General features: G+C 39.1%; 1 protein-coding gene across 1 annotated transcript; it reads left to right on the forward strand.

Moving 5' to 3' along the window:
• The first annotated feature begins 830 nt into the window (after positions 1–830).
• LOC131355771 (polyunsaturated fatty acid lipoxygenase ALOX12-like) lies at positions 831–12,666 on the forward strand. The gene is made up of 15 exons (XM_058394252.1): positions 831–1,032; positions 2,206–2,349; positions 2,612–2,819; positions 2,919–3,000; positions 5,692–5,814; positions 5,987–6,093; positions 7,545–7,717; positions 9,351–9,494; positions 9,574–9,777; positions 9,883–9,969; positions 10,174–10,343; positions 10,495–10,616; positions 10,885–10,985; positions 11,369–11,539; positions 12,196–12,666. The coding sequence occupies exons 2-15, from the start codon at positions 2,206–2,208 to the stop codon at positions 12,373–12,375; spliced, it is 2,016 nt and encodes a 671-aa protein (XP_058250235.1). The 5' UTR covers positions 831–1,032; the 3' UTR covers positions 12,376–12,666.
• Positions 12,667–13,954: the final 1,288 nt, after the last annotated feature.

The raw sequence follows: 13,954 nt of genomic DNA on the forward strand, positions 1-13,954 counted from the left end.
ATTCACAATTTCAAATGTGTGTTTTTTTTCTTACTCAGAAACCCAAAAGCATGTCTATACACACATGGCTACATCCTTACACAGGTTCAAGGAGAAATGTTGAAATTCCTCAGAACATATTATTGAAGAATGTACTGGAAATACTGGAGTATACAATGCTTATTAATCACTTGTGAATTGCCAAAAATACAATAAATTGTTTGGAAGCACCACCACACCAGCATCAAAAACCAAAATTGTTAGGGCCTTTAATAAAAACTTAGTGCTAGTTGTGAAGTTTTACTGTGCTTTGATTTATTAAAGATTCTGCTATTGCAAACAACAACGTCATCCAGATAGGCTCTTGTTGTAGGATGTATTGATTTTAGTATAACACGTCTTTTTTCTGGATTTTTTTGTTGTTATTATGTCTCTCACTGTTAAAATAAACCTACCATTTACTGTAATTTATAGATTGATAATTTCTTTGTCAGTGGGCAAACGTCTAAAATCAGCAGGGGATCAAATATTTTTTCCCTCAGTGTACATAAGCTATATTTTGTGTAATTATATTAGCTGTGTACTATATTGCTAAAAATGGATTAACATTTTGCCTACATTATAAAGCCTACAGTCATGTACATGCAAAAGGAGAAGTAGTAAATGCAGCAGGACTCCTAGTCCTGGAACATACAGATGACACCTGAGATATAGAGAATAGATTTGATAAGGGGTACAGACAATGAAATGAAAAAATGCGCAACTAGCACTAAGTATTTATTAAAGGCACCAACGATTTTGGTTTTTGATGCTGGCGTGGTGGTGCGTCCAAACGAAAAGAAGTGGTTAACCCAACTGTAACCATACAGAGAGAAAGAGGAGGGCTGAAAGGGCAACAAGTTTACAGAAGAGAGTGAGAGAGTGGAGGAAAACTCAGTTTGCAGCAGTTGTATGTTTGATAGCAGTGTGCTGAGATAAACCTAGAAAAACCATACAGACTGTACAAAAGTCAGAGGAAGAAAGCAGTGGAGACAGGCTAAAATAAACCACAAGGTAAGTATTGACTAAGAAGTTTTACTATGCTTTGATTTATTTAAGATTCTGCTATTGCAAATAGCAACGTCATCCAGATAGGCTCTCGTTGTAGAATGTATTCATTTTAGTATAACACAGTTTCTATAGCTTAAGCCACTTAAGGCACCAAACCATGTGGATGTTACAAAACTGTGTAATAGCAGAGATATTTTCACCCGAATCCTTTCCTATATTTATATTTCCATTCAGTATCTATAAGAATATGTGTCTACGACTGTCTATGTGTGCCTCTTTGTGTTCTTACTTCAGCTTGGCTGTTTATTTAAACTATACTGGAAACTAACTGAAACTAACTTCTAACTGGAAACTGGGAGATTCTCTCTATATATTATCAAGTGTAAATAAATAAGTAATTAGGTAATACATACAAAATCACATTAGTATATGTTATTTAATCGAATGCTATATCTCAGTATTTCCAAATTATTCAAACACACACACAATGCAGGTGGCACGGTGGCTTATTGGGTTAGCACGTTTGCCTCACACCTCCAGGGTTCGAGTCTCGCTCCCGCTCACTCTGTGTGTGTGGAGTTTGCATGTTCTCCCTGTGCTTGGTGGGTTTCCTACCACAGTCCAAAGACATGTTTCTAGGCTGACTGGAGTCTCTAAATTGCCCGTAGTGCATGTGATTTCATGAGTGTGTGTGTGTGCCCTGGAATGGGTTGGCACTCAGTCCAGGGTGTATCCTGCCTTGATGCCTGATGACACCTGAGATATAGAGAATAGATCAGATAAGCGGTGCAGACAATGAAATGAAAATTCACAACTAGCACTAAGTATTTATTAAAGGCACCAACAATTTTTGTCTTTGATGCTGGTGTGGTGGTGCTTCCAAACTTGTAAACTTCCAAATTGTATTTTTGGCAATTCACAAGTGATTAATAAGCATTGTATACTCTAAAGTATTTCCAGTACATTCCTCAATAATATGTTCTGAGGAATTTCAACATTTCTCCTTGAACCTGTGTAAGGATGTAGTCATGTGTGTATAGACATGCTTTTGGGTTTCTGAGTAAGAAAAAAAACACACATTTAAAACTGTGAAATCAATCATTCAAATGATCTTTGAGATACTGCAATCACATCATCAGTTTTATATACAAGAGTTGATGTGAATTGTGTGTGCAGATGGAGTACAAAGTGACCGTGGCTACAGGCACCTTAGAGTACTCAGGTACTAATAACTCTGTGTATGTAACCCTGGTGGGGGAGAATGGAGAGAGTGAGAGAACACTGCTGGACAAACCAGGCCTGGATCTGTATAAAGGCGCGGTGAGTGAGAGTGTAGAGGTCTGAATATATCTGAATATGTTGTAAATTTACTGTTATATTTTTGTCTTGCGTTTTTATTAACTTACAGCTGAGAATACAGCTCAAGCATCTAACTGAGCAATAAAACCTTCTCAAGGCCCTAGTAATGGCCTTTTCATTCATGTTAAACTACATTATGAGACTGCTTTATTTTAACAGGCATTGTTTATCATAAGTATACACAAACTGTCTTTCCTTTCAATCTTATCTCAACCTTCTACAGGTTGATGACTACATAGTCCGGAGCTCAGCTCCTCTGGGTCGTGTGATCCTTGTACGCTTAGAGAAGCAGAAGTACTTTTTGTTTTTGGAAGACAACTGGTATTGCAATTACGTAAAAGTCACACCACCAGGAGGGGGAAACACACAAACCTTCCCCTGCTACTGCTGGTTAGTGGGGGATTCTAAAATAGAAGTACGTGAAGGCACAGGTCAGTCCTAGCAACTGCCCCAGGGAGAAGATTTTATCTTACCCTAATTCAAGCTCAGGATTCCTAATGGTAGATTCTTTCTCTCTTTTTCTTTCAAAGCTAAAAAGCTGTCTGATGAGATTCTGGCTCAGGAACTGGCTCATAGACAGGCACAATTGAAGGAGAGACAGAAAACGTACCGGTGAGTATGTTCCATGACTAGGAGTCCTGCTGCATTTACTACTTCTCCTTTTGCATGTACATGACTGTAGGCTTTACACTGTAGGCAAAATGTTTATCCATTTTTAGCAATATAGTACACAGCTAACTTAATTACACAAAATATAGCTTATGTACACTGAGGGAAAAAATATTTGATACCCTGCTGATTTTGTACATTTACCAAATGACAAAGAAATGATCAGTCTATAATTTTAATGGTAGGTTTATTTTAACAGTGAGAGACATAATAACAACAAAAAAATCCAGAAAAAAAACCCATATCAATCAGCAAGATTTCTGGCTCCTAGTTGTCTTTTATACAGGTAACACGCTGAGATTAGGAGCACTCTTTTAAAAGGGGTGCTACTAATCTCAGCTTCTTACCTTTATAAAAGACACCTGTCCACAGAAGCAATCAATCAATCAAATTCAAAACTCTCCATCATGGCCAAGACCACAGAGCTGTCCAAGGATGTCAGAGACAAGATTGTAGACCTACACAAGGCTGGAATGAGCTACAAGACCATCGCCAAGCAGCTTGGTGAGAAGGTGACAACAGTTGGTGCGATTATTAGCAAATGGAAGAAATGCAAAATAACTGTCAATCTCCCTTGGTCTGGGACTCCATGCAATGTTCATGATAACAGTGAAGAATCATCCCAGAACTACACGGGAGGATCTTGTCAATAATCTCCAGGCAGCTGGGACCATAGTCACCAAGAAAACAATTGGTAACACACTACACCGTGGAGGACTAAAATCCTGCAGCGCCCGCAAGGAAGCACATGTACAGGCCCATCTGAAGTTTCCCAATGAACATCTGAATGATTCAGAAGAGAACTGGGTGAAAGTGTTGTGGTGAGGAAAGCTGCCTATGACCCCAAGAACACCATCCCCCTCATCAAATATGGAGGTGGAAACATTATACTTTGGGGTGTTTTCTATTTAAGAGGACAGGACAACTGCACCGCATCAAAGGGACAATTGGCGGGGCCATGGACATTAAAAATGGGTCCTGGATGGGTATTCCAGTATGACAATGACTCAAAACACACAGCCAAGGTAACAAAGGAGTGGCTAAGAAGAAGCACATTAAGGTCCTGGAGTGGGCTAGCCAGTCTCCAGACCTTAATCCTAAACCTAATCTGTGGAGGGAGCTGAAGTTTCAAGTTACCAAACATCAGCCTCGAAACCTTAATGACTTGGAGAGGATATGCAAAGAGGAGTGGGACAAAATCCCTCCTGAGATGTGTGCAAACCTAGTGGCCAACTACAAGAAATGTCTGACCTCTGTGCTGGCCAGCAAGGGTTTTGCCACCAAGTACTAAGTCATGTTTTGTGAAGGAGTCGAATACTTATTTCACTCATTAAAATGCAAATTAATGTATAACTTTTTTGAAATGAATTTTCTGGATTTTTTTGTTGTTATTCTGTCTCTCACTGTTCAAATAAACCCACCATTAAAATTATAGACTGATTTCTTTGTCAGTGAGCAAATGTACAAAATCAGTAAGGAATCAAATATTTTTTCCCCTCACTGTATATTATTATTATCATGTGATGATTTCAGATCTAGAAGGAATTTTAAATATTCCTGCACTATTAAATGTCTTTGCTAGATTTCTTTGGGGGAGTCGGGGAGTGGAATTGGTTGTCAGGGCTAAGGACTTCTTGACCAGATAAAATTTGGATTTAGAGAATTTAGATTTTTAGCCCCAATATCCCAGTCTCTAACTAATTTTGGAGTTTAGTGTCTACATCCCCAGCTCAGTGACTACATGTTGTCTGCATGGTTCAGAAACATAATTATCTCAGTCTGAGTAATTGCCAAGGCTCCAATATTTTCAAGCATGTTGAATATTTTCTGTGACAACTGCAGTAATGCAAAAAAAAAAAAAAAAAAAAAGCAAGCAAGTAAAGTTGTTTAGTGTGGAAAGGTCAGCAATTTCGATTTTTTTAAAAGATGTTTTAAGTTGTGTATTGCGCACTTAATCTGTCATTGCTCTAGGCATTTGTGATCATTTGTTTGCCAGCTGGCACTATAGTTTTGTGTGAAACACTGTTTATCATTTGCATGTTAGTTGTCTTGACATGTCTACCTGCCCCAACAGCTTTTGGGGCAGGTAGATGCTACAATTATTAATAAAGTTGATCTTCCTGTTTGGCTGTAGCATGTGCTTGCACGTTTCTGCTTATTTCTGAGTTCATGCTGAATGTTCATCTGATAGCTCTTTGTTGTGGAACCTTAACCAGGATGTACTGTATGCCTAGACAAAAAGAGTGGCCCATTGAAACTGTTTGCAGAGGGCTCAGAAAGTTGTAAAATACCATTGATATTGAGTCCTGTCCAGAGACAATATTCTCTGTGTACATGAAATGAAAGGTAGTTAACACAAGAACATCAGCAGTCTTCTTACTTCTTACTACAGGATGATTTTTGTTTTTGAATTACTTGTATGTGTTACTTGCCATTATGTACAGGAAATATGTGAAATATTTACCATGTTGATGTTTAATTGATTCTGACTTCTCTTGCATTAAGTTTAGACAGAATTGGAACTTTTTTTTTTAATTTTGTTAAATCTTGGGCCTTAATGAAATACATGCATTATTATACAGCCTTTGTTGTTTGTTTATATAGCTGGTGCTTATTTGTGTTATGTTATATTAGATGGCAAGTCTGGGCTCCAGGAATTCCCAAATGCATAGACGCCAAATCCTTGGCAGATCTTCCCCAGGATGCTCGCTTTGCCGATGAGAAGCGCAGTGACTTTGAAAGATCACTTCAATTTGCGTGAGCAGAATTATTTTATTTTCTTCATTTTGTTTAAAGTTACTCCAAAAAACAGTCCTACACATCTCATCCAAAATGCCTTATTAGTCTCAACAAAGCATCACAGTAATGTGTACATTTAAGCAGAGTACATGTATCTCTACATATATTTAATTTAATTTATCACCTTTAGACTTTTGGAGCTGTCTCTAAAGAAGCTGGTCATCAGTTTTGGGAGGTCATGGGAAGATCTGGATGATTTTAAACAAACATTTTGGAAATTACGGAGTCCCATTGCTGGTATTGTAGTTGTGACTTTATTGTTCACCATTTGCAAGTGATTTCTAATCAGCTTCATTCTAGCATATTGGCAAAATACACTATATTGCCAAAAGTATTCGCTCACCCATCCAAATAATCAGAATCAGGTGTTCCAATCACTTCCATGGCCACAGATGTATAAAATCAAGCACCTAGGCATGCAGACTGTTTTTACAAACATTTGTGAAAGAATGGGTCGCTCTCAGGAGCTCAGTGAATTCCAGCGTGGAACTGTGATAGGATGCCACCTGTGCAACAAATCCAGTCGTGAAATTTCCTCGCTCCTAAATATTCCACAGTCAACTGTCAGCTGTATTATAAGAACGTGGAAGTGTTTGGGAACGACAGCAACTCAGCCATGAAGTGGTAGGCCACGTAAACTGACGGAGCGGGGTCAGCGGATGCTGAGGCGCATAGTGCGAAGAGGTCGCCAACTTTCTGCAGAGTCAATCGCTACAGACCTCCAAACTTCATGTGGCCTTCAGATTAGCTCAAGAACAGTGTGCAGAGAGCTTCATGGAATGGGTTTCCATGGCCGAGCAGCTGCATCCAAGCCATACATCACCAAGTGCAATGCAAAGCGTCGGATGCAGTGGTGTAAAGCACGCCGCCACTGGACTCTAGAGCAGTGGAGACGCGTTCTCTGGAGTGAGGAATCGCGCTTCTCCATCTGGCAATCTGATGGACGAGTCTGGGTTTGGCGGTTGCCAGGAGAACGGTACTTGTCTGACTGCATTGTGCCAAGTGTAAAGTTTGGTGGAGGGGGGATTATGGTGTGGGGTTGTTTTTCAGGAGCTGGGCTTGGCCCCTTAGTTCCAGTGAAAGGAACTCTGAATGCTTCAGCATACCAAGACATTTTGGACAATTCCATGCACCCAACTTTGTGGGAACAGTTTGGAGCTGGCCCCTTCCTCTTCCAACATGACTGTGCACCAGTGCACAAAGCAAGGTCCATAAAGACATGGATGACAGAGTCTGGTGTGGATGGACTTGACTGGCCTGCACAGAGTCCTGACCTCAACCCGATAGAACACCTTTGGGATGAATTAGAGCGGAGACTGAGAGCCAGGCCTTCTCGTCCAACATCAGTGTGTGACCTCACAAATGCGCTTCTGGAAGAATGGTCAAAAATTCCCATAAACACACTCCTAAACCTTGTGGACAGCCTTCCCAGAAGAGTTGAAGCTGTTATAGCTGCAAAGGGTGGACCGACGGCATATTGAACCCTATGGATTAGGAATGGGATGTCACTTAAGTTCATATGCGAGTCAAGGCAGGTGAGCGAATACTTTTGGCAATATAGTGTATTTACAATGAACTTACAATATAAGTAATACATTTTGACTATAAATAGAAACATTTATTCATTGAACTGTACACAACACACCATAATACTTACTAACTGTTAAATGTGTTATGAATGTTATTAGAATACGTTATGGAACATTGGAAAGAGGACTGGTTTTTTGGCCATCTGTTCCTGAATGGGTCAAATCCACGGAGGATCCAGAGGTGCAGTCAACTGCCTTCCAACTTCCCCGTCTCTGGAGACATGGTGCAGGCCTCCTTAAGCCCCAACACCACCCTGAATAAAGAGCTCAAGGTAAGGCATGGTGCATAAGTTGTGCGGTGAAGCCACACATTCATATTCATTTTCCTGGTGATCCTTCATCTGCCAGTCACAGGACACCATGCACTCACATATTCACACCTAGGGGTGTTTAAGGGTCAGATTATATAAGTTAATGCGGTAAATCAAAGCAACAATCATATAATTTGGTTTTGGTACCATAAGCTCTAAGCTATGAGGAGACTACCTGTGGTAATCACAGTTGTTTAGTGTGAAAAGTTCAGCAATTTTTTTATATGCACATTCTTTGTCTTGACATGTCTACCTGCCCCAACTGCTTTTAAAAGTTGATGCTACAATTGTTAAAAAAGTTGATGTTCTTGTTTGGCTGTAGCATGTGCATGCACTTTTCTGCTTATTTCTGACCTTATTCTGAAACTTTATCTGATAGATCTTTGTTGTGGATTACATTAGAGCATTAACCAGGGGCATGTAATCCTGTATGCCTAGACAAAAAGAAAGTTTATAAGTGGCCCATTGAAACTGTTTGCATAAGGCTCAGAAAGTTGTAAAATACCTTTGATATTGTCCTATCCAAAGACAATACTGTCCGTGTATATGAAATGAAAGACAGTTGGCTTCAGAACATCAGCAGTCTTTTCATATACGAGACTCTGTGTTTGACTTTTCATGTTCACTCGAAGAAGAAGTCTCAGTCGTGCTGATGCTGCTGCCTCTGCTTTTTGCCACACAGAGACAGTGATTGAATAACAAAACTCTTTGGATTTACTGAGATGAACAGGGAGTTTTTATACAAAAGAAAGGTGTACTATTCAGTATTATCTATAGGCAGACAAAAGACGTCAGCAGAAACAGACGTGGTGGTTGATGTATTCACTGGCACTTTGGCGAGTTTATCTAATGGTTATCTAAATTACAAAAAAAGAAACTGTCAGCGAGGGTCTGCGTTCTGAACATGTTCATCAAAACAGAACAGAAAGAATTTCTAGGACAAAACACAGTATATCACGATCATAAGATGAGGTCATAAACAAATAGTCAGCCAAGGGCCACAGTCAGTCAGTCAACTTAGAACATCTGTTCTACAGGATATTTTCTGTTTTTAAGGCTAAATGGCTGGCAAATCCTGCACTTCTGAGAGATCTTGATCCATAAAGATTGGTTTAAAAATCATAGCTCATCATACAAAAGACTGCAAATAAAACAATGAACCGAAAACTTTGTAGTTGTACTGAAGATTAAACAGTTAGAGGAACAGAGAGGGAAATGGTATAAAAAAGAAAAGCTCCCTAGTATTAGTGATGGAAAGGGTTAATGTGTATGTATGTGTCACAGAGATAGAATAAAAGGGAGAGATAGACAAAGCATTAATTAACACATGCTGTCCACAGCATCTTACAAATGATTACAATAGTGCATGGGAGGAATGTCATTAAAATCCACAGATGTTTTTATATCTTTATGTAATGATACCATTATGTAATGCTTTCAAAAGGATTTTTGTGTTGAGTTTAGCACAAAACCTGCAGTAATGTAATGGATTAAACCAGACAGTAAAATTAGCCATAATCAATCTATGCATCAGTATGTCCAGTATGTCCAGGTATTTTAAAGGCTATAACAATCTCTCTTTCTTTCTGTGAAGGCTGGGAATATATACCTTGTTGACTATGGTATACTGGAAGGCGTCCCTGCGAATGTGATCAGAGGGAAAAAGCAATATATAGCAGCTCCTTTGTGTTTACTATATGAACATCCAGACAACGGCCTCATTCCCATTGCAATACAGGTAATGTTTTCACCAAGTCTGTTCACCAGCAGCAACAAATGGCTAATGAAAAGACTCATTCCCTTTTCCTTTTTCTCAGCTTGAACAGAATCCTAGTAAGGACACACTCATCTTCCTCCCTGACGATCCACCTCTGGCTTGGTTATTGGCTAAAATGTGGGTCCGTCATGCTGAATTTCAGGTCTTCCAGGTGCTGTCGCACCTACTGCGAACTCACCTTATAGCAGAGGTGTTCTGTGTGGCCACACTGCGTCACCTCCCTGCAGTCCACCCTATAAACAAGGTTAGTAGGGAAGAATGGAAAAGCTTTCTTTATAGCTAAAAATGTCAGGTATAGCAGCAAGTCTCTCTCTCTCTCTCTCTCACTCTCTCTCTCGCTCTGCTACAGCTGCTTACTCCTCATCTGAAGTACACTCTGGAGATAAATTGCCGTGCACGCACAAAGCTCATCTCTCTGGGTGGCATCTTTGAAAAGGTGAGCTGCAGTAAAACATACATTTAAATTTGTATTTATTATTTATAACAAACTCTACACATTCAACCTTCAGCTCTACACTTTTTTCTACACATATTCTCAACATATTTAAATCGACAAATTTGTTCAAAATGTTCAATGATTTCTGACTTTTCGCACACTCTGTAGATCAGTAGTAGATAATCAGCCATGCTTTCTCTGCAGGTGGTGTCTACAGGTGGTGAAGGGCTGCTGGTGCTGTCTCAAAAGGAGTGTAAGATCATGAACTATCGCTCTCTCCAACCCCGCTATGACTTCATAGATCGTGGTGTTACAAAACTCAATAAATACTTCTACAGAGAGCACACACTGATGCTTTGGGACGCCACTGAGAAGTAAGAGTCCAGGCACAATACGGTGTTGTAGAGCTACTATTTCTTGCCATTGTTAAGCACTGAAATGAAGTTTAACCATATTGACTGTTTTTGTTTGCTTTGTTTGTTTGAAGACAGTACAGGTACTTACAACTTCTCTTTCCTTCTACAGGTTTGTCTCCAGCATAGTGTCTCTATATTACACAAGTGACAATGAAGTGGTGCAGGATTCAGAACTGCAGGCATGGATTAAGGATGTGGTTGAGGAAGGCTTTGTAAATGTTCCTCAATTTGGTTAGTTGCCTAAAAAAATAAAATTACTGTACTTGTGCCATGGCAATAACTGTAGAGCAGCAGTGACTCTGTGCTGCAGGGTCTGGGCCAATTATGAAAAGCAATGAATTATTATGAAAAACAACTTGTTGCATAAGAAAATTATTTATCCAAACAGACATAAGATCTAAATCTCAGATATAGCACTGCCATACACACAACAGTTTTGTGTACATGTATCCTTATATAGAGTAATTGATATGTTATTTTTATCATTCATATGTGTCAGGACTGCCTAATAAACTAAAGAATAAACAGGAGCTGATCACTGTTTTGAGTGTGGTCATCTTTACCACCACTGCACAACATGCAGCAACCAACAATGCGCAGGTATGTGATGCATCATTGTTGTATTCGTTTATGAAATTACATCTAAACCAAAAACATATCTGTTTAAACCGTAAAGGGAAGTTCGAACATAAAACTAACACTTAATACTATATGTTATTTCTTATCATTATGCAGTACTGATTTTTTTGGTCAGTGTGATTTCACAAATATGCATAATTATTGTATTCATACATAAATGTTCTGCTACTACAATATCCAACTACTTCATAGTGTTATAGAGTAATTACCACATTATGAAAGAGGCACAATCAAACCAGCCTGCAAAGCAGTAGCAAGTGTCTCAGTGTCTAGTTCCAGCTGCTGATAGAGGCAAAACAAACCTCCAATTTTGTTAAGATTTTACATTTTCTTCTATCATCTAGTTTGACTTTTGTTCCTGGGTGCCCAACACACCTTGCACCATGCGCCAGCCTCCGCCCACAGACAAAGACAGTGTCACTATGGAGTTAATCATGAACACAATCCCGGATATCAGCCAGTCATGTGTACAGATGGCAATCACTTGGCTTTTAGCAAGAACTCAGCCAGACGCAGTGAGTGAAAACTTCCACAAAACACTCCAAGTGGCCTGCTCCTGTTTAAACAATATGTCATTTGATTTATGTCAAAACAAAATGTAGAAATAAAACAAAGGATGTGGGCTGTAAGATTGTATTAAATTTGGTGGAATCCAAAACAAAATATTCCCATAACTTACTTGCTTAATGTGTTTCAATTCAACGTTACATGTATAACTAAATGGGCAGCATGGTGGCTTAGTGGTCAGCACTGTTGCCTCACAGCAAGAAGGTTCTGGGTTTGAATCCCGGGTTTGAACAGGCAGGGGCCTTTCTGTGTGGAGTTTGCGTGTTCTCCCCGTGCCTGAGTGGGTTTACTCCGGGTATTCCAGTTTCCTCCCACAGTCTAAAAACATACATTAGGTTGGTTGGTAATTCTAAATTGCCTGTGTGTGGTTGTCTGCCTATATGTGTGGCCCTGTGATGGACTAGTGACCTGTCCAGGGTGTAACCCTGCCTTTTGCCCAGTGTGCACTGGGATAGTCTCCAGCAGACCCCTGTGACCCTAACTAGGGATAACGCGAGTATAGACAATGGATGGATGTATAACTAAATACTTTTTTTGTCTTATTAGAATTTCTACATTTTTACTTTATCTCCTTTCTGCCCTCTGCCCTATCTATCATGCTCAGATACCTCTGGCACAGTACAAGGAACAGTACTTCACTGAGCCAGCAGCCCAAAAGATGATTGATAACTTCAGGCAGGATCTGAAGGACATCGAAGAGGAGATTCTGAAGCAGAATAAGGGTCTCGAACCACCATATCTCTATCTGTGTCCTAGCCGAATGGAAAATAGCATTACCATATAGAGACTTGAGACTTGAAAACAATTAGAGAGGCAAAAAAGCTGCCTTAAATATATTTTTTAGATATTGTGAAAGGGACATTTTGTATGCTTGTTTGAAACAAGAAGAATAGATTTGTTGTAATTCTATATGTTTCAGATATGTTGTATTTTTGTGGTATTAATTTTACACTCTGAATCAATAAACTGGAAACACTGTAATGCATTTAACCACCAAGAAAAGATAGACAGAGATATTAGGAACTACAGTTTTATTTCTGTAATTACAAAGTGTTACAAATAAAATAATGGATCATGAATAATTACATGGCAAATGATCATTTCTACTTTGTACTCATGTATATATAAATATTATTCCAATGTGATACGGCTGTATGCAAACTTTAATCTAGTTGTCTGACAAACAAACAGTCACACTTTTATTAATTCTAACAATTTCTAACGAATTTTAATTTGTAAAAGCATTTGGACCACAGTGAACACACAACATATTGACTCTGACTCCAGCTAAAATATCAACAGAAATTGCAATAAAATTCAGATAGGAAATACAGTACGATCACTTTCAAGGAGGTGGATTTCTCCACCAGATGGTGCTAACGCACAAGATAATCGTTGCGCTTATTGAGTCGGACCTGAACGAAAGACACAAATCCAATCACCACATAGATTCCTGCAGCAATGAAGCAGTTGTAGCCAACTTGGTTATAGACAGCATAAGTGTTGTTTTTCAGGTGTTGGACTTGGCCCCTTAGTTCCAGTGAAAGGAACTCTTAATGCTTCAGCATACCATGACATTTTGGACAATTTCATGCTCCATAACTTTGTGGGAACAGTTTGGGGATGACCCCTTCCTGTTCCAACATGACTGCAAACCAGTGCACAAAGCAAGGTCCATAAAGACATGGATGAGCAAGTTTGGTGTGGAGGAACATGACTGGCCTGCACAGAGTCCTGACCTCAATCTGATAGAACACCTTAGGGATGAATTAGAGCAGAGACAGCCAACATACATATGTGGGCCCCATATGGGCTGTATCCAGGTGGCATGGGCTCCAAGTGGGCATGTGCTGAAAATGTGGGGGCACAATTTATGTGGGTCCCATGTAGGATCTAAGTGGGCAAAATTTTTTAACACCTAAAATACATCTTTATACCTTTAATCGTTTTGAAATTAAATGTGGTTACTAATCACTTTAAAACAACGAATATCACAGATTTTTGATATAGCTACTTTTTAAATTAAAATGCATTATTTTCCATTGTATATTTCCATTATTTTATTTTGTTTTATTTTGTTTCTTTGTTTGAATGTTCAGTATTACAGTGTTCACTTGCCTGTGCATTTATCAAAATGTATTTAACTGGGAATGAGGGGAAATCGGAAAGGAAGACATTTAAATGGGTGTCACTGGACCAACCTGTTCAATAAGACCTACTCACTAACTGACAACACCTTCCGCTTGACAAAGTAGTCCTACTGCTTTGAATGTTTCCTTACGAATTTCTTCTTATAACATTATATCATAATATCATGTATCATGTGATCTTAGTTGAAAATAAGCGGACATTTAAAATGACAA

This window comes from Hemibagrus wyckioides, linkage group LG07 (assembly GCF_019097595.1).
Source record: "Hemibagrus wyckioides isolate EC202008001 linkage group LG07, SWU_Hwy_1.0, whole genome shotgun sequence".
Taxonomy (NCBI): Eukaryota; Metazoa; Chordata; class Actinopteri; order Siluriformes; family Bagridae; genus Hemibagrus; species Hemibagrus wyckioides.

What these genes read in the sequence shown, in the direction of transcription:
- LOC131355771 (XM_058394252.1), top strand. Translation starts at nt 2,206, where the DNA reads ATGGAGTACAAAGTGACCGTGGCTACAGGCACCTTAGAGTACTCAGGT. An exon ending in ATTACGGAGTCCCATTGCTG is followed by an intron (nt 6,094 to 7,544) that starts GTATTGTAGTTG and finishes GAATGTTATTAG; the next exon opens with AATACGTTATGGAACATTGG. An exon ending in CAGCAACCAACAATGCGCAG is followed by an intron (nt 10,986 to 11,368) that starts GTATGTGATGCA and finishes TCTATCATCTAG; the next exon opens with TTTGACTTTTGTTCCTGGGT.